This window comes from Plodia interpunctella, chromosome 11 (genome assembly GCF_027563975.2).
Source record: "Plodia interpunctella isolate USDA-ARS_2022_Savannah chromosome 11, ilPloInte3.2, whole genome shotgun sequence".
Classification (NCBI taxonomy): Eukaryota; Metazoa; Arthropoda; class Insecta; order Lepidoptera; family Pyralidae; genus Plodia; species Plodia interpunctella.
Genome location: NC_071304.1, coordinates 5,749,488 through 5,768,463, shown reverse-complemented (window position 1 = coordinate 5,768,463; position 18,976 = coordinate 5,749,488). Strand labels below are relative to the sequence as shown.

General features: G+C 33.2%; 4 protein-coding genes across 5 annotated transcripts; 1 reads left to right on the top strand and 3 right to left on the bottom strand.

The window, feature by feature from the left end:
- Nucleotides 1-795: 795 nt before the first annotated feature.
- LOC128673931 (aldo-keto reductase family 1 member B1-like) lies at nt 796-7,910 on the bottom strand. Its single transcript, XM_053752105.2, has 7 exons — nt 7,732-7,910; nt 6,649-6,791; nt 5,091-5,232; nt 4,101-4,295; nt 3,340-3,539; nt 1,423-1,578; nt 796-959 (listed from the first exon to the last, which is right to left on the bottom strand). Exons 1-7 carry the CDS (start codon nt 7,807-7,809, stop codon nt 914-916), a joined length of 960 nt encoding a protein of 319 aa, XP_053608080.1. The 5' UTR covers nt 7,810-7,910; the 3' UTR covers nt 796-913.
- A 719-nt stretch (nt 7,911-8,629) lies between these two features.
- LOC128673941 (uncharacterized protein) lies at nt 8,630-9,562 on the bottom strand. 2 transcript variants are annotated; one of them, XM_053752121.2, is made up of 3 exons: nt 9,424-9,558; nt 9,136-9,246; nt 8,630-9,014 (listed from the first exon to the last, which is right to left on the bottom strand). In XM_053752121.2, exon 3 carries the CDS (start codon nt 9,007-9,009, stop codon nt 8,794-8,796), a length of 216 nt encoding a protein of 71 aa, XP_053608096.1. In that variant the 5' UTR covers nt 9,010-9,014; nt 9,136-9,246; nt 9,424-9,558; the 3' UTR covers nt 8,630-8,793. The 2 variants fall into 2 exon arrangements, with proteins under 2 accessions (XP_053608096.1, XP_053608095.1); XM_053752120.2 differs by lacking the exon at nt 9,136-9,246 and having other exon boundaries at nt 9,424-9,562.
- Nucleotides 9,563-10,119: 557 nt separating this feature from the next.
- PolG2 (DNA polymerase gamma subunit 2) lies at nt 10,120-13,915 on the top strand. Its single transcript, XM_053752104.2, has 7 exons — nt 10,120-10,557; nt 10,679-11,256; nt 12,213-12,344; nt 12,485-12,644; nt 12,744-12,856; nt 13,143-13,247; nt 13,808-13,915. Exons 2-7 carry the CDS (start codon nt 10,855-10,857, stop codon nt 13,862-13,864), a joined length of 969 nt encoding a protein of 322 aa, XP_053608079.1. The 5' UTR covers nt 10,120-10,557; nt 10,679-10,854; the 3' UTR covers nt 13,865-13,915.
- Nucleotides 13,910-18,910, bottom strand: KdelR (KDEL receptor). Its single transcript, XM_053752112.2, has 5 exons — nt 18,738-18,910; nt 18,384-18,643; nt 17,908-18,054; nt 16,578-16,683; nt 13,910-15,383 (listed from the first exon to the last, which is right to left on the bottom strand). Exons 1-5 carry the CDS (start codon nt 18,826-18,828, stop codon nt 15,349-15,351), a joined length of 639 nt encoding a protein of 212 aa, XP_053608087.1. The 5' UTR covers nt 18,829-18,910; the 3' UTR covers nt 13,910-15,348.
- Between the last annotated feature and the right edge of the window lie 66 nt (nt 18,911-18,976).

The window sequence follows — 18,976 nt, the reverse complement described above, 5'->3', positions numbered from 1 at the left end:
TAATCCCAGCTCATGCAAAAAAGATTTGCTATTCCGCGCGGAGGAATTAAATGTAAGCCTCCATCAAAAGTAATCAAATGGCAAAACCCCGTTTATGATCGTGACATAATAGTAATTAACTAACCATCCAACAGGCTTTCGTAGAAAAAAAATAGGTACGACCTCACATACTTTGTTATAACATTAGCTATGTACATTTGGAAGTAAATAAGTATCTTCTTAATTAAACATACCTATGTAGGACATACCTTCGGAACCCTTTAATGCCCTTGGCCCCACACGCACTTGACCACTTATTTTTCATATGCATTAGTAAAAAAATTGTTTCAACTATGAACTTTGTAAAATGATATTTGTGATGTGTGTTAGAGTTTAATTGCAAACAGTGCTAATCAAGTAATTATAGGATTAGAATGTTATTATTCCAAATACTGAAATCGAAAGTAAACATAATGACTAGGTAATTATAATTGTACTCGTTTAATACAAGTGATTGTGTAGTAGGTACGAAATTAAAAGCTAGTCGGAAACCTCGGTACCCGAATGTAAACAACTTGTTTACAGAATGACTTGGTTCTACTGGTTCATAAGTTTGTAGCTAGCAAGTAATAAAACACCGGGCGTCTAGTTCAACTTCGCGATATAAATTGGAATTTCGAATTTACATTCTTTAATATCGAAGCAACTAAGTTTGACCCAGAAGCTTTTCGTTGTATTTCCCCCAAGACTACGCAGCAGCAACGATTTGTTAGGTACTACAGAAATATATTTATAGTTATAAAAGGAAAAACAATGAGCGGTGCGACAAATGTAATAACAATAATCATATACTTAACAGTATTGTGATATTATTTGAATTCGGGCGTCGTAATTTTCAAAGGTTTCAAAGTTTGAAATGAGTATTGACTTCAATTTATTCGTCGCCATGGGCAAATGGATGATCCTTGTGCTCTCGCCCTCTGCAAAATGAGAAAATAATTTGAAGCTTTATAAAATATGGAATAAAAAAAATTAAGACCATGTGTGGATCGTGCTGATTAATTTGTATATATTTTTTACATACTCTACAGTTTAATTATATTTGTGATAAGTAAAGTATTTATCTCAAATTTGTCTTTACTTCAAATCATTTATTTTATAATTACCAACATTTTGTATTCATTAAATAAATGATTTGAAGTAAAAATTACAAAAATCTAACTACTAGTTCTTCCTCAAATTTTGAATGAAAATTGGAGTATCCGACACGATCGAAAGTTGTAAATTCCAACTCGGATGTAGCCGCTGTCACCAGTGTAGGAATTAACCTTTCGAACCACGTCTATCATTATCATTCGACTAATTGTGATTGCCACAGTGAAACCAGGTTGGTATGCTATGCGATAACGAACCTTCATGCCTTAAACAAAATACATCACTTACTCCGCTTGAGGGATGAGGCGACCATTGCAGTCCAGACTTCCGATCTGCTCCAAGTCCTGTGGCGTCAGCTTGAAGTCGAACACATCGAAGTTCTCAGCGATGCGTGACTTTGTTGTGCTCTTGGGAATCACAATAATTCCACGATCGATAACGCATCTATTATAAGAAATATATCGTTACTATTAAGTAAGTATATAAAAACTATAACGTTCAAAAGTTTAATACACTTTTTTTAAACTCTCAGTGTTTATTAATCTGTCTCATATAATAATTAAAATAAAATTACTACATAATTTGATTTCTTGTTAAAGTGCACTTCGTCTGTTCAACACCTGCGCAGTTCAGCGAAAACGCCTATTTAAATGAGCACTGTTAAGCAGAATAATCAAGTTTGCGTTTACACAAAGTGCGATGCAAATGTCATAATCGGTCTCTATTAACATTTCTATTGTGGACCGGAACTTTGCAACGATAAGCTGCCGGTTAGCAGTTACTTTATTTAGAGCCGCATTTCCTGACTCATTCTTCAACCGTAAAGTAATTAATCGGTGACATTTTAGCTGCCCGTTCCACCTCTATTTATGCAAAGACCCTCTATTTATATCAGGCCTACGGCCATCGATGTCCACTTTTTGTCAACGTAGACACTGCGCCATTAATCGTGCTACCCTCAGCTACCGTTTGGACGTAAGTACATATATTTAACAACACGTACGCGAGTGTTTATGACTACGGCGGGCAAGCAATGGCTGTGAAGCACGCGTAATGTTGCTGTCATTTAAGTATATTAATTTTGATGAACACGAAACATTTCGCTGAACTTTGGCGGATTCCGCATACATAGTTAGTTTTTCATTACGATAAATAAAAGCTCCCATACAAACTACGCAATGTTCTTCGGCTTTTCATTGTCTCAGTTCCGCGATAGTGTGTAGCTGGCATGATAAACATCAACATATTTCTATACGTGATAATACTTAGTATTAATGAGCTATATACATTCCTTAACATAAAGAAACTTTATGTTATGGAAAATATAGGTATATAGCTCAACTACAATATTAAGTATTACTTAAACTTTCTTTATTGAAAAATTACGTAAGTTCATTTGTTAGACAAATTAAAAAAAAACACTAAAACTTTTGAACGGATGAACCGATTTTGATCAAATGGATCAAACATATCTAAGAACCACCGCATAAAAATTTGCTATCAAATAAAAAAACCGCATCGAAATCGGTTCACCCGTTGATGAGCTACGGTGGCACGTAGGTACACAGACACACTTAGCGGTCAAACTTATAACACCCTTCATTTTGTGCCAGGGGTTAAAAATTATTGAGCTAGCCGCTCAATTTTTTTGATTTTTCAGTAACTGTTTATTAGTTAACATACTATTGGATTACATGAAATTGCCTGTTCATAGAAACTATATTTTCTTCCATAAACTAAAAAGTCCCACAAAAAAATCTTTGCGACTCATAACTTTACAGTAAAACTATAAATGAGAGTATTATATGGATGTATATGAGTCTTGCAACAATATAAACAAGTCAAAGGCGCAGCGGCATTATATTACGGCTCAGGGAGTACACTGAATTTCAGATAAGCTGCAAGATAAGGTTCAAGTTCGAAGGAATATTAAAAACATGTATGATATTACTGAACTTGGAGCCAGGAAGAACATTTTTAACGTCGGTTAAAAATGATAAGTTACGTTTATTTACATGTAGGTACTTATATATAAGATGAGTTACACAACTCATCTTATATATAAGCACCTACATGTTTGTGTATATATATGTATCCCTCTGTGGCATCGGTGAATCGTTTTTTATCTATTTGATTGGTCGATTATACTTGCAAAGAATTTTGCTTGGTCAAAATATTTTCGAACAGATATGTCACCTAAATTACCTTATAAGGACTTGTGCAGGTGATTTATTATATTTAGCAGCGATAGTCTTGATAATGGGAGTATCTAGTACATTGATGTCTCCAGGCTTGGCCCAGGGCCTCTGAGGACTGCCGAGGGGGCTATAGGCTGTTAGTGTGATACCTCTTTCTTTGCAAAAGCTGTGTAATTTCTTCTGGAATAAGTAGGGGTGACATTCTACCTGTAAATGGAAAATAACAAGGCAAACCGTGTAAATATTCATATATTATTACCTACAATTATATATATATATATATATAGTGAAAGTGTATATTGCTTGAAAAATCTTTTTCGTAGTTAAGTCTCAGAGAGAAGAGGCAAGTGCAAACTTATACGGAGGCATAAGATATTTCCATAGATTTAAAAATAATAGATAAAAATAATCTGTGACTCAGGTGAAAAAAAAAAATCATGGCAGAAAACCGAACTTAAAAACATGTTACAGCTATTCGACTGGGTAAAAATTATAATGTATAAAGATATTGAAATAATCAAACACAATAATTAAATGTCACTTTAAATGATCAGTTTTATTGTTTACGAGATTTACCATTTTTTCGGTCTCATTATAATATATTAGGAATGCTTTTTGACTTCAAAATCTGTGACGTCACAATTTACTGTCATACAAGCTCTGTATAAAATTTTGTTTTTAACATTTAAAAAAGTGTCCGATTTGACTAGTCTCAGCGTATTGCTTAGGTACCTATATATCTGTTTGGATATTATGTTAGGTGCTCACCTGATTTGTCACTGGTTTTATTTTCGCAGCATCCAACACTCGCTGTACTTGTTTCGTATTGAAATTACTCAGACCTATGCTCTTTACTAAACCCTTTGCGACCAACTTCTCCATAGCTTTCCACGTGTCCACATAGTCAACGTCTGAATAAATGATTTTCCCTTTTCCATCCTCAGGAAACGGGTCGGAGCCTTCCTGAAATCAATAAAAAATAAATATAATAAATAAATAAAATAATACATAGCATAATATAAAACAAAGTCACTTCCCGCTGTATGTCTGTCTTATGTACCTAAATAATTAAGTATGTTTACCTTAATCTTTAATAGTAAACAACGGATTTTGATGCGGATTTTTTAATAGATAGTGTGAAGTTTATTGTGTATAGTGGGAAGTTTTATTTCTATAATGTATTATGATTTTATACGAGCGCAGCCGGGACGGGCCTCTAGTATTTTTATATTGCGTTAATAGGCATAGAAATCATTTATTCTCGTACCATAGAACGAATTATTACATTCTCTTTCGCTCGTTATGAAAATCTTTATATGCGAAAGGGTCCACAACAATTCGTGATAACCTCCGCGATAGGACGACACAAGTCACGTCGTAGCTCGAAGTTTTTGACCACGCATATGTGACACTGCGATAACACGCACGTGCGGCCGTAGCAAATGGTACCTATTAGAATTGAATATAAAATAGTTTATTCGCCACTCAATTGTAAACAAAAAATCCACAATGTTTTCTTAATTGTGGGCGAACTAAGCTTCCGCTCCGCTCAACATTGGTCTAATAGATGCATCCTATAAATACCGAATAAATGAATCAGAGCTAGTATTCTACGAATACCAGGGGTATGGCAGAAGAATTCTCAATTTACTCTTAAGTCTCAAATTTAACAATTATCGCATTCTCTGTGAAATACAACATATCGTCTTGAATTTATAAACATGATAATTATCAACATTTGAAACATGGCAGTTTCACCTTATAAGCCATCGGCCAATGAATAAGGTAAAGATCCAGGTAGTCCAGCTGCAGATCGTCCAGAGAGATTTGAACAGCTTTTTCAACCAAATCCGGTCGGTGATAGGTATTCCATAACTTAGAAGTTATAAACAGATCTTCCCTGAAAAATTAGAATTTCGTTAGTCACGTGCATTTTTATAATCTTACTCATAATATAAGTGCGAAAGTTTGTGTATGTATGTGTATGTTTGTTCACGCAAAATCTACTGGACGGATTTTTATGAAATTTGGTACACGGGTAGAATATAAGCATTTTATCCCGAAATTCCCATAGGACCAAAGATCCGGGGCGCAGCTAGTACTCTATAAAATAATAAAATACATCTGTCATTTACGATAAGTAATTCAATCTGTTATAAGGATTAATATTTTTGTGAATAAAAACGAGACACTTTAAGATTATATAATCAAAGACTGGATACGGCATAATTTAATTAGGTATAACGGAAAGAACTTTGAAGCCTACAAGTCCCAAAACTTTTTTAAAATTCTATATAGATATAGGTAGGTAGGGTGGTTCATTTAACAAATCTCAATTTGTGGGCTCCTCATGAATTAATCACGATGAGAATTTACAAACATTACGTTGGCATGACATTATTGATTCAAGGGAGGTAACTACATAAACAGGATAATACCTATATCCACACGAGTACCTACAAGGGGCACACTTTATTGACACAGGTATTCATGACATCATTCTAATCCAACTGCAATCTAAGCCATCGCTCCTGTTTAATTGACTAAGACAGTTGTTTCAGTCAGGTAAAAGTAAGCAAAAATAAGGTTTGAAATACCTATCATGATTTCTTATTTAATCTCATAGTTTACGTTACACTTCATTTTTATTCTGTGTCACACCGATATTAGTTTATGTCGACGCGAATCCATGAACATTGCGTGGTTTGTATGGCTTTTATTTACCGCAATGTATAAACCACCAATGTATGCCGAATCCGTCAAATTTCGGCGAACTATTTCACAAAAATGTAGCTAGATATAGCCTGCATTACGACTACAGATGATTATGTACGACGATTATCTAGTGACAAATCGCATAGGTACAAAATATAAATATGAACACCAAGTAGGCTTCGATAAAATAAGCAGGTATATAAGTATATGTACTTAATTTATATATATAAGTATACTTACCTAATAAATTGTGTTCTTTTTTGTTGGCGCACAAAATCATTTTTTGTTTTTCCTGATCGTTCACTGAGTACTTAACTAAGTAATACTGTTAAATAGGAGACTAGTATGCAACACGATGTTTTCATCATGGATTTAGTAAGTACTTCGTGTACATACTAATTCCATGGTTTTCATTCACCAGAAGCAACTAAGTAGGTATTAAAGCATGTAGACCACAGATCAACAAAAAAGAAAAAATGCGATACCTATAGGCACAATAAAAATTAAATATAGGCCTATTTCAAGAATAAGTTTCGTATTCTCTCTCTTATCCTAAGTAATTGGTATTTATCATTACATGGAATAATGAAAGAACTCTCACCTCTTAACTACTCCCGAATTAATCTTGTCCCTAATCGCATCTCCAACCTCCTTCTCGTTGAAGTAGAGATGGGCGCAGTCGATATGTCGATAGCCAATGTCGATAGCATCTCTCACTGCTTCTCTGACCTCGCCAGGCTTTGACTGAAAATATAGGTAGGGAGGTAAAATTGAAAGGTATAACAAATTCTTACGGCTGTAAAAATGTAAATAGTATATCACACGTTCAAAGAAGATATGACCACTCAGTCATCACGTCGCAAAATCGGCAATGCATAGGAGTCCCATGTCGTGTTGCTAGTAGTTTGTAGCCTTGATAAATATTTTTTAATTTGGAAAATGACGTGAAAAAGTGCCTGTGAAGAATTTCTGAATTATCTAAGCTGAATAAATTATTGATTTTGACAAACAAAAACTCTAAATATATGCTGCATAATGAACTGAACGCATTTCAATAAAATTGGGTACAAAGGTATATGACACGGAACACGTCGGAAATATGTACTTTGTATTCCCGGTATTCCCTCTGGAGCGAAACCCCGGGGCGCAGCTATAGTATTAGAGTAACTACTGTACGTAGTCGATGCATTCAAATAATACTCCTATCACTTCCAATTTTCAACGAAATATTGGCTGATACATACATTTTTTTCAATTTCCACTCGCCAAAATCCGAAACGCACTTCAACCTTGTCCGGCGAAATCAATTGTCAGTTTCATTATCGTCTTTGTCGCCCACTTGCACCAAAGTATTTAATTAGGGTATTAATTTAGGTACATACTCCAAGTAATCGGTAATTATGAAGATATTTATTTTGTGTTTTTACATAAATATCGTTTTTAACCTTTGTTGAGGGAATGAAATTTCCAAAATTTATTTCTCCTTCCAAAATATCAAGTTTCTATGTTCTGCGGTTTTGGCTCTACTTGAGGATGGAGCCTAAGGCAGCAGATTTTAGGGGGCGGCAAAAGTGTAGGATGAACTTTTTACGTATTTGCGAAGTTACATTTCTAAAAATCTGAATTGCCTGCTGGCGGCAATTGTTTTAATCCGCCAGTAACCAACTATAGTATATAAACTTACCTGCCATGTTCCCAATCCCAATATAGGAATTGATAACCCATTGTTAAATTTAACCAAAGGGACTGTGCTGGCTGCCATTATGAATACAAGACAAACAGTGATCAACTACCCGATACCGGAATAAATGGACGTGTTTAATTTATACACTTATGTGTACGACAAGGTATATAATATTATATAGCTTGAAACTCATGAACATTGTTTAAATATTGATTGACGGCGAGATTTAATAACTCTGATAACCTCTACTTCTTTTCACGGCCACGATTTGATAAAGTGTACGAAATAATTGTAAATAAATTTAAGTAAATAAAGTACCTATCTATTAGATAAAACGTAGAGCAAGCATCCTCTTATGTACGATATTATATCATTATATAGTATACTTAGCTGTCCGCCGCGTGTCTAATATCGCGATATATTAACTCAGACAACTTGCTTTTTCCATGCGGTCATCACCAAATGGCGCGGTGAATCGAGGGGATTTAGGGAATAGTTAACGCAGACGAAGCCGCATGCAACAATTGTTATATGAATACCGAGCGTTAAGTCCGTGGGTTCGCCGGACGTCGACTCATCTCATCGTCACTCAAGGAGGCTCCCTACATGATACGTCTAATGTTAGCCACCAATGAGGCTGCGACCGTGGCGCAACTCAACTTCTGTCTGTCCAGAAGGCAAAGACCAATCATTAGCAGGCATTTTTGATTTGGTATTAGCAGCACTTTTGTACTTAACTACTTTCCGATTTACCTATCTCTTCTTGTATGTGTACTGTTAAATAAATAAATGACAGTGCTGGCTTGATGTATCACCACAAATTAGATGTGTTCCCTTATATTTCAAAAAAGATATGAAAACAGGAGTAACTCCATCAGACATTCCAAAAGGCCAAGAGGAATCATTAATATATTTAATTGTTTCACATTATATCACATCTTTATTTATAATTTTAACCAAGTAATTTCTTCACAACAAAATATCTACAAAACTAACAATATCCAATAATCTAAACAATAAATATTAAGCTTATATTATGTGACAACATAAGAACTACAAACATCAATCCTTTAAGTATAGTTTATCTGATGATCCTTCTGAAAGTAATTCTTGTTCAGTTGCTGCCTTTGCTTCTTGTATTTGTGGTCGAACGTACTTAAAATACTTGTAAAAATGATCTCCAAGTAATATTGATCCATATATTGTTAGACCAATACATACTATTACACCACCTCTATGTAATTTGTCATATAAATGGTTACGAGCATGTTTCCTCATCTTTCCTGAAAATTAAAAATAAATTATTGCTGTTAAACAAAGTTTGTTGTATATTTACATTAATGTAATAATGCTGAAGAGCTTGGATGTCTGGTTGTTTTTACGAGTTAATCTCAAACTACTTACCTACTATTCCGATTTGATTATTAATGGTACCTATGTATAACAACTACATTTCTAAATCTGTGATTACATTCATTAGTTAGGTTAGGTTACAATCTCGAACTCTACGGGTACCTACGAAAGAGAAATGGCAGAATAATAAAATCTATACTATTATTATAAAGATACCTATTTATTTATATTTTGATAGAACACTTCTAATGCTCAATTGATAAATCTAATATTCAAATAAGTGATAACATTCCTCAAGAGATAATAATCTACAAAACCACTTTTTTTGTATGTACATACCGAAAACTTTCTGGGTTTTAAATGTTAATATTTCTTCTTGTGATTAGGCTCCAATATTCCCAAGCTAAATATTATTTTAGGTTAGCTACCCAAACAGAATAGAAGACAGACAGACCAACCAACCGCCTTTGTCAAAATCAAAACAGAGACATTGACATAAAAAAACTAATAGGTATGCCAATCAAGATATCATGAAATGTACAGACCAACAGACAGATCACAGATTAATGAAATGAGATGAATGATTTCGGGTCCGGACGAGCGTAATATAGGTAGCTATGTTGCGATTCGATATAATATGTCGGATTTAAGAAACAGGAAATCCCTACAAACGGGGTACTTCACAGATATATAAATGTTCTGTGGGGTACATAAATAACATCGTTTTAGATATCACAGGATTTTACAATATGCGAAAAAGAGAGAAAGAAGCACATTTAGTTTTTACTGGCCAGACAAGTGCCAGACTGGCAATACCTAGTACCTATGCAATAAATAAACGAAATATCAGACTTAGTGTCACTGTCACTGCCAGTTAGACAGATTTGAGGAAGGAAATGAGCTTACACACTGATCCGTGTTTCATATATCATTATAACATATTCCGTGTCAATCTTAACCTTGACGTTGGCAAAATCATCGTTTTGGCGAACGAAATTAAAAAAACGAAATGAGCAAATCGTGTTCAATTGAGCTGATTGAGGTTATGTTTTGAGAAAGTTATCATACACGATTAGCTAATATTTTAATAATATTTGTTTGAAAGATTATATACATACATATTTTATACTAATTAGGTATTTAAAAGAGGTTTTAACTATACAAATTGTCTTAAACATCAATTATGAAAATTCGTTATGCTCTTACCAATCGTAACATTTTAAAGTATTTCATATTATCTAAAGGATATTGTTCTAAAGTTCCCGCAACTCCTATATCTACATTAGAAAAAAGAACAGAAGAAAACGTTAAAATAGATAATAATACTTTAGCTCTTTTAGAAAGACTATCCTTAGTGAAATGTGATACAATAGAAGGAGTAAAAGTATTAGAAGATTCTATTGCTTTTGCTGACAAGATTCTTCATATAAATACTGAGAATGTTAAACCTTTGTATTCTGTTTTAGAAGACGAGTAAGTATTTATTACTTTCAATTTTAAATGTGTTGGTTTGACTCACCAATTATAGTCATATTTTTTCTACTTGACTGTTTATTTATTTGTGATTGAGTAGATATATTCCTTGATATTTCAGGAACCTATTTCTCCGACCAGATATTATAACACAAGGTAATTGTCAAAAGGACATCTTGAAAAATGCTGTATTAACAGAGGATGATTACTTTGTTTCTCCTCCAGGGAATATACCATTACATGAAGTACAGTCAGAGGATACTTTAAGACAAGAATTGACAAAACAAGTTTCTGAAAATGACAAATAATATAAGAAATATTTTAAAAATTAGAAACTTTTTTAGAATTTTAGAGACAAAAGAATGTACAGTTAGATATATTGTAGAAAAACCTGGACGATTACTAATGCAAAACATTTACTGTAATTGGTTAAGATATATAAATACTAAAACATCAAAATATATGAACCTTTTTTCTGATATAAAGTATTTTCAAGAAACAAAAAAAATATCTTTACCTGTTGGATGTCTAAACTGCACAATACCTGATTTTAACAACAATATAACAATTGAATATAATCTTTCTGAGTACACTCATGTTAATAATTTGAAACTTGATTGTAATATATATGTTCCAAAGCAAGATGTAATGCAATATTTCATTCAGTGGCAGCGTTACAGGAAATTTTGGTGGAGTTCAGTAAGTATTTTTTTTTTAATTTATGGAAATTTTTCCATTTGTATCTATAATTGGTGTTGTAAAAGCCATTCCAGCTAATATAAAACTTTGCATGTTTATCTTACACTACCTTACTTTGTGCATTGAATTATTTCCTTTCAAATACTTGGTTGACTGGAAAAAAGCCCTTTCTGGGATAAGTCCGCCTTTGTATGCATCCCTTTCTTTATTTTATTGCTTTCTTTGTATGTGTTTTCTTTGTGCAATAAAGAGTTTACATACATAAAAAGTCCCAAGTTATGTTTTCATATCACTATCATATCTAGTGGCAAGTTGTCGCATACACAACTAAACTGTCAACCATGTTTCCTCACAATGTCCTTCAATGGATGCTTCCAGTGGTGGTCTATGAAAACGACTATATATGAGTCAGATTGGTTTACAATCTCATATGGCATGAGTAGGATATGAACCTGAGACCTTTCGATCCAAAGGCAAGTGTCTTGACCGCTACACAACCACAACTTCAACCACTTCCGCTTCTTCTTGTTTTCATATAAAAAGTAAAAATCCTTAATCCATACTAATTTATAAATGTGGAAGTGTTTGTTTGTCCTCCAAAAAGTTAGTTGTCCATAATTAAAAAGTTAATATCATCCTCTCAGAGACTCAAAGATCTTAGGCATAAAAGCTATGTTTTGAATTTTGTCATCATAATTTGCACCAATCCTGGTATTGAGATCAATGAACAATAAGTTGTACAGATGTGACGATGACGATCATTGTGACGTTTTTTCCACATGGAAATATTTTTCTGAGAATGTGGATATGATACCCTACCTACCATTTTCGGCTTTATATACCATTCACCAAACACCTTATTATTGGTAATAATGCTAATGGTTATTATGCTATTACCAATAGATACATAAAATGTAATTTACTTAGGTTTTATACCTTATCAATAAATATTTCAGATAACAACAACACCTAGTCTTTTTGCTATAAATGACATCAAATATGATGAGGACTCTGCTGAAGTAGACATTGTTGCAAAATATCCATGGGGCCAACAAATTGTAGAGACAGTGAAAATTTCACCAAGTCAGGTATGTATATTCTAATATTATACATCCATGTCCACCCATAATCATGATACTTGACTTAGGTCTGTGTTTATTATTATGACTGGCTTCTGTAGCTGAGAAGAAATTATATTCTGTAATAAATATATATGTAACAATTACAGCTATTAAAGAACTCATCGTGTTTGAATTGCTCAATGTCACTGGAAGGTGCTTTATTATATATTTTACAAGATGCACAAACAAATCAAAATAAAGAGCAGTACTTGAGATTGCACAGAAAAATGGCACCTTATAAAATTTCTTTTGCTCTGAAGTGTGAAGGTATGTGTATTTAGTCAATATTTTCTCAAATGATATTATATTTGTTGTTTGGACATTTTGTCTTAGATTAAGAAAAACTTATGCATTTTATGATTACAGAATCAAAGGACAAAACTGCGCTACAGGAGCTTGCCAAACTGTTACACTTGAGATTAAACATGAGAAATATTTCTTCTTGGCCACCAGATTGGTCCCATTCATCAGAATCACAGGTAATCCTAATTTTTCATAATTGATAAAATTATCTGTAGCACAGATCTCAGTAAAAAATACCTAATAATCAATTTTATGAAATTTGTGCTTCTACACATCATTTACTTTGTAATTTACCAAAAATATCCAAAATTGTAATTACCTATAAGTAGTTACTTCCACGCGAATTTTATCTCTGACTAATGATAAAATAAGCTAACTAATCTTAAACTGTTTTCTGCCTTTTCGACTTCGTAATTTTTGAATAAAAAGCCGTACAAGTAATTTTTTTTTAATCGTTTGCAGATAAACGAAAATTTACATATGGGCGTGACCTACACAGCTGTTCTGAGTCAGAAAACGCTTGAAAATGGCATATTTCATTTATTGAATAGCAGTACTATGTTGAAGGTGGTGTTATTGTTCTGTAATCTCGTATCAATAGTCCATAGTATTCTTCTCTCCTATCTACATTATTTTTAGTTTAGTGGTATCTGAAGCAGTACCTTTTGGCTGAAATTCCCGCCTCGAAACCCTCAGGGAAGGGAAGGCTCAGGATTAGTAACAAACACTGTGTCACCTAGGACTTTTCTAATAGTTGTGATGGTGTGGATAGCTGCCTGCTTCTGCATAACACTTATATCAATTTTACAATCTAAAAGTTCACAATATCTGCATAGACTTTTGCCTCTACTTCTGAACATCATACTTATATTTTTTCCATAGCCTATTTATTTATATTTTTAGTGAGCGGTACTAGCTTAGTTCTATTTCCTTGAGTCCTACATTATAATTTGATAGTACAGTTAACAGCACATCAAGCTACCCAAATTCATAGCAAACTCGTCACTATTAACGTGCCATAGAGGTTAATGCAGGGTAACTTGATGAGCTGTTGAATGTACTGCTAAGTCGATAAGATATGTCTTATTCTCTTTCTTGTTTATATATTTTATTTCTTCTATTTACAGGAAGAAGTCCACTTAGCTGATTTTGATGATTATGCAACTTTATTATTTAGTAATTAATCACGTAATGTAATAATATAGTATAACAGTCTCAATAAAAAAATATTATCACTTCGTAATTTTATTAATTCCAGAATTCTTATTGCAAATTACATTAAGTTCTTAAAATTATGTGTAAAAAATATGTCTGTTTGATCTTTTATGATAACCAATTAAATTACTGTTCAATTTTATAATTACAATTGACAAAGGCCGGAGCATATCAACGCGCGTGCGCGTACTTTTTTTGTATGTAATTTTAACGTGCGTATACATACGCTTTTCACCATTGCGTGACAATTCCATACAAAAAACCGGTCTGAGATGCCAAAACTTTCTGTGCTACAAAATACATACTTATCCATTGCGTATTGTCGGAAATTTGTTATACAGTCATTCATCCTCAACACATTAAGGTAATAAACAATTGTGTTCGGCCAGCAGCAGATATGGTTTAGATCGATTGTGTATATGTGTATGCATAGTGTGATAAAATTGAAATGATTCGTCGTAACTTTTTACTACCAACCGCCGGTGCCGCACACAATTGCCATGCCGACTGTAAAGGCTGCACCATACTTCTCATGAATATTTGCGCTCGCCTTTTCTACCTATACTATAGATATCACCTATCACTCGGCTAATGTACAGCCGGCATATGCCTTCATTGGCCTAATTAAAAAATTACAAACTTATAACATGTTTACATATTACTGTTGTTGTGCGACAATGTATGGAAGGTTTGGGGTTATTGTGTCGTCCCATACATTGTGTGACTGTTCTTACGTCGTTGACGTCACCCACAACAGCACTCTAGTTAATACATAATACTAAGTTTGGTTTAAGTTTATTAACCATAAATTGTGTTAGTTGCCACATATAATGGTATTTTAAAATATAAATGTTTAATTAAATGACATAACTTAATAGGATAATTTTCTAATTCGTTATTGGTTCAGTTTCGAAGCACAAGTTGGTGGTGAATTGGAAGCAATTATACTACTAAATCTTTAAGATCACCGTTCCTTATTTAGGATCACATCTGTCTACTTAGTTGTCTCTTAAAAATAGCCAATCAAACGAATCTACAATGTAGTTTGAGCAATATGGGACAGAAATAAAATTAAAAAATTACCGAATTAACAAAAAGAAACTAGAACAATATCAAACAAAACTTGTCCTGGAGATATGTTTTTATATTAAGTTCGTAAAAATAGATTGAAATAATGGTTAACAAGTAAATTATATCAAACATCAATCAAGAATCAGCATATGAACACAAAATGTCATATAGTGATGGTGGCAATTAGAAGCATCTGAAATGCTAAACATAGTATCGTTGATAGGAAAACAGAACTAAAATGACTATAGTACAAGTTTGAATTCATCACAAGTAATTGCGTTCATAAACAACACTTCACAACTGTACAGTAGATCTTAGGTAATTTATTGGCTTATATAAAATATCTCCATTTCTTCAATCACCATCATTTTTGCTTTAGCTTCTAAGCTGGCAGCTGTAACTTCTTTCCCTTGAGAACTGCAATAATAAACAAGTTTGTTCAAGGCTTTTTTCTCAATATATTCATTATCTATTATTACAAAAAAGGCTTAAAATATTAATAACAAGAACATAGATGTATAGGAAAATCCCGCGGCAATGTCTCTCTCTCTCATCTCCGCATTCCCGGTTCCGTTTGTGGCTGTGATGCCGGGAAGCCCGGCATCACAGCCAGGTATATCAGCTACCTAGGCTGAGTCCCTTAGTCCCTAGTCCCTTAGTCGCCTCGTACGACATCCACGGGAGGATATGAGGTGGATTTATTCTATAGCGGCACCACAAGCCTAATTCCGTCCCTTGTATGTAAGTGGAACTATCAACCACAGGTAACAGGCCACGTTATCAGCGACTGTAGCGCCGTGTCTGCGAGACTTCTTTCATGGCACGGACTCGTAGATAGTTTGAATCCGTGGTAATAGTGATTGAGACGCGCGCATGTATTAAAAAGGTCCAGAATATACTGACCCTACTACTACTCCTATGTACCTTTTTGTTATCATGTAGGCCAATCTGACTCGTGAAAGGCGTGTTATACTATCGGTTGTTCATAAAGGAACCACTAATAGAGAAGCGTGTTTGTTACTATATTCGTAAAACAGTATGTGAAAAAAAAAACAATAAAACCACAAACATTAGGTACGCAAGTCATTTATCACACATTCGTCACAGGTTTATTGATAAAAACGTGGTCAGCAATCTGAACTCAATATATAATTATTTTCAACCGTTATTTCAAATTCACTAGAGTAAAAATATCTTAGTTATCATCAAAAATAGAAAAGAATTGGACTCCTACTAAATTAATTAAATTTTTGCTGAACTTGTCAATAATATAGTAAATCTTAGATTTTTTAGTATGGTGAACTACATAGTAAAGTGATCTTATGGTTGAATGGTAGAGAACATGGCGTTAAGTCCATCATTTTGTATATATTTTTGGTAATTTTGTGCAATAAACTTATTAATAAAATAAATTAAAGACAAATTTCATAAAGAGACGACTTTTCTAACTTTGACATGGATTGGTACATGTTAAATAAACAAAGATAAATATCAGTACTGGGAAGTACTGTCTACTATACTATAATCCTTAATGGATTAAGATATATTATTCCTAAACTCCTCAAAAATTAAATGAACTTGGAATCTGAATATGTCTAAGTTTAATCTTACCTTTTGTAATATAGAGATAGAAGAAGTCACAGTATAAGACAGTTTGCACAATACCAGCAACAATAGCAATTATCTCATAATGGCCTTCAAACACATAGCGGTATACCTGAAAAATTACATACATATTTATATAATTACAATATTACGTTTCCACGCTGGTAGGTTTTGGGAGTTTAAATAATATCTTATAAATAATAATTTCAAAATTATATAATTTACTAACTAGATGCATTATGGATCTGCTAAGAATGCTACTTCTCAATAGATCCACTCTGGAATTGGAAAATGGAAAAGTTTGATCTATTGTGAAAAAAAATCGCCAATTAGGAAATAATTTCAATGAAATTTGATACACAAATACCTTTTTATAATCATTTTAATCCCAAAATTTTCACAGCATTGGATGCAGCTCCATAATACAGCAGAATTATGGAGCTGCATCCAATGCTGTGAAAAATTTGGGAAAGTTACCAATCATCACCCTGATTACTAAACCAAAATTAGTCATTCATTAATAGAAATAAAGAAAAATGGACTAAGTCAAATCAAAATAATCACTCTGTACTCATGTTTGTCACATTTTAACACATATTAACAGCTACATCAATTGTTCACTTATGAATGTTCCATTGTTGTTGAAGGAGATATGCAACTGTTATCATTTTTATTGAGTTTACTTGAACAGTCCACTTGTAATAAGCTTATTGTTGTTTCAAAATTTCAATGTTTTATTTATTTTATAAATAAATACAATACTTTGATCTTATAATTACAAGCATGTTCTATTAGAAAAAAAAGTACTGTAGTGTTTGTTACTAGATTATTACAAGGTGTTAAAAAATAACCTGAGTTGCTTCACAAATAGTGTATGGTGTGCCTGTACAGTGTTGGATACACTGTATGTATATTTAATGAGGTAATACTTCATTAACCTTATTACAACTAGTTAATATGAAACAGATCTCAAAGGTGAATGACCTCCATAGTAACAGATAATAGATTTGCTACAAAAAAATTATGAAATTATTCAACAAATAAATACTAGACTATAGAAGAAATTAATACTGTGAATATTACAATATTTATGGAATTCATTATTATTCCATATACCTAGTTAATTCACCATTTCCTCACAAAACATGGGTCATATTTGGTCCAGTGATTTCTCTATTTGCAATTTAAAATCTGACAGATATAGTAGATAAAGTTGTTAAAATAACCCTTTAGTTATATCAGGTTTTTATGTTCAATTTTATATTCAGTATTTCAAACACAGTGTAAAAATTGTTAATAATATGATCAATTTAAATTTATTGTTCAGATGTCTCACCCAATTAAAGAGGTAAAGTGTTCGGTACATTCCAAGAGCAAACAGGTAATGAGATGTGATACTCTCGGCTTCTCCAGTCTTCGACACCAGGAAGAGTTGCGGTAGTATTGCTACAGCCTCCAGATAAATCGAAAAAGTCCATAAAACCTGCAATAGGGAATCATTTAAACTCCGGTTTTGGATTATTTAAGTATTAAAAAAAATCAAATACTGACATTATGGTTATACCAAATAGAATTCAATTTGCTATTTTTATGTTGTTCATTGTGCGTATGGTATTAAATTGGCTTTACTGCACATAATTCTGCATTCATTTTTATGATCCTACAGCTGGGACACTGGCATTATCTACTCCTCCTAGCCTAACTATGATAACATCATTTATTTTGGTGTTGTTATACCAACTACTTACACAGCTTTAATCACATTTTTAAATGTTGTGCATTAAACATATAATGTAATAACACTGTACTAACCTCCATAACAGTGAACTCATGGTTTATCAACAAAGCTAGGACCACTGATGGGATCAGCAAGAACTCGATCCTGAAGGTATCATGGTTATGGTCGTAAGTCGCTTTGAACTTAACATACATCAAATAAACAGTCGCATACGAGCCGACAATGAAGAAGACTTTCATGATAGTGTTATATGGTGAAATGAACGTAGTCAACAAATCCACATATCTTGCAGTGTAAACTACTGAGAACAGTATCTGCGATTTTCCAGATATACCTGAAATCATGAATCAATCCAACATGTTATTTCCAACAGGGAGGTTCACCATCCAAGCCGGCACCAACACAATATCTAGTGTATCTATAATCACCTGCACATGATCTTGTTTTCCATATTTTGAGTAACAATATGATAATAGCTAATAGATGAGACAAGTCACCGCATAAACGGAATATATTCATGATGTATGATTTTACAAATTCTTTGTAGATCCGCCGCGTATACTTATTTCATTCAAAGCAAAAATGACGTGGCTGAAGGAGGGTAGGTAGGTTGACGGTTATAGTGTTTGACACTTTGTATTGTGTTGCCTTGACAAAAACACTAGTG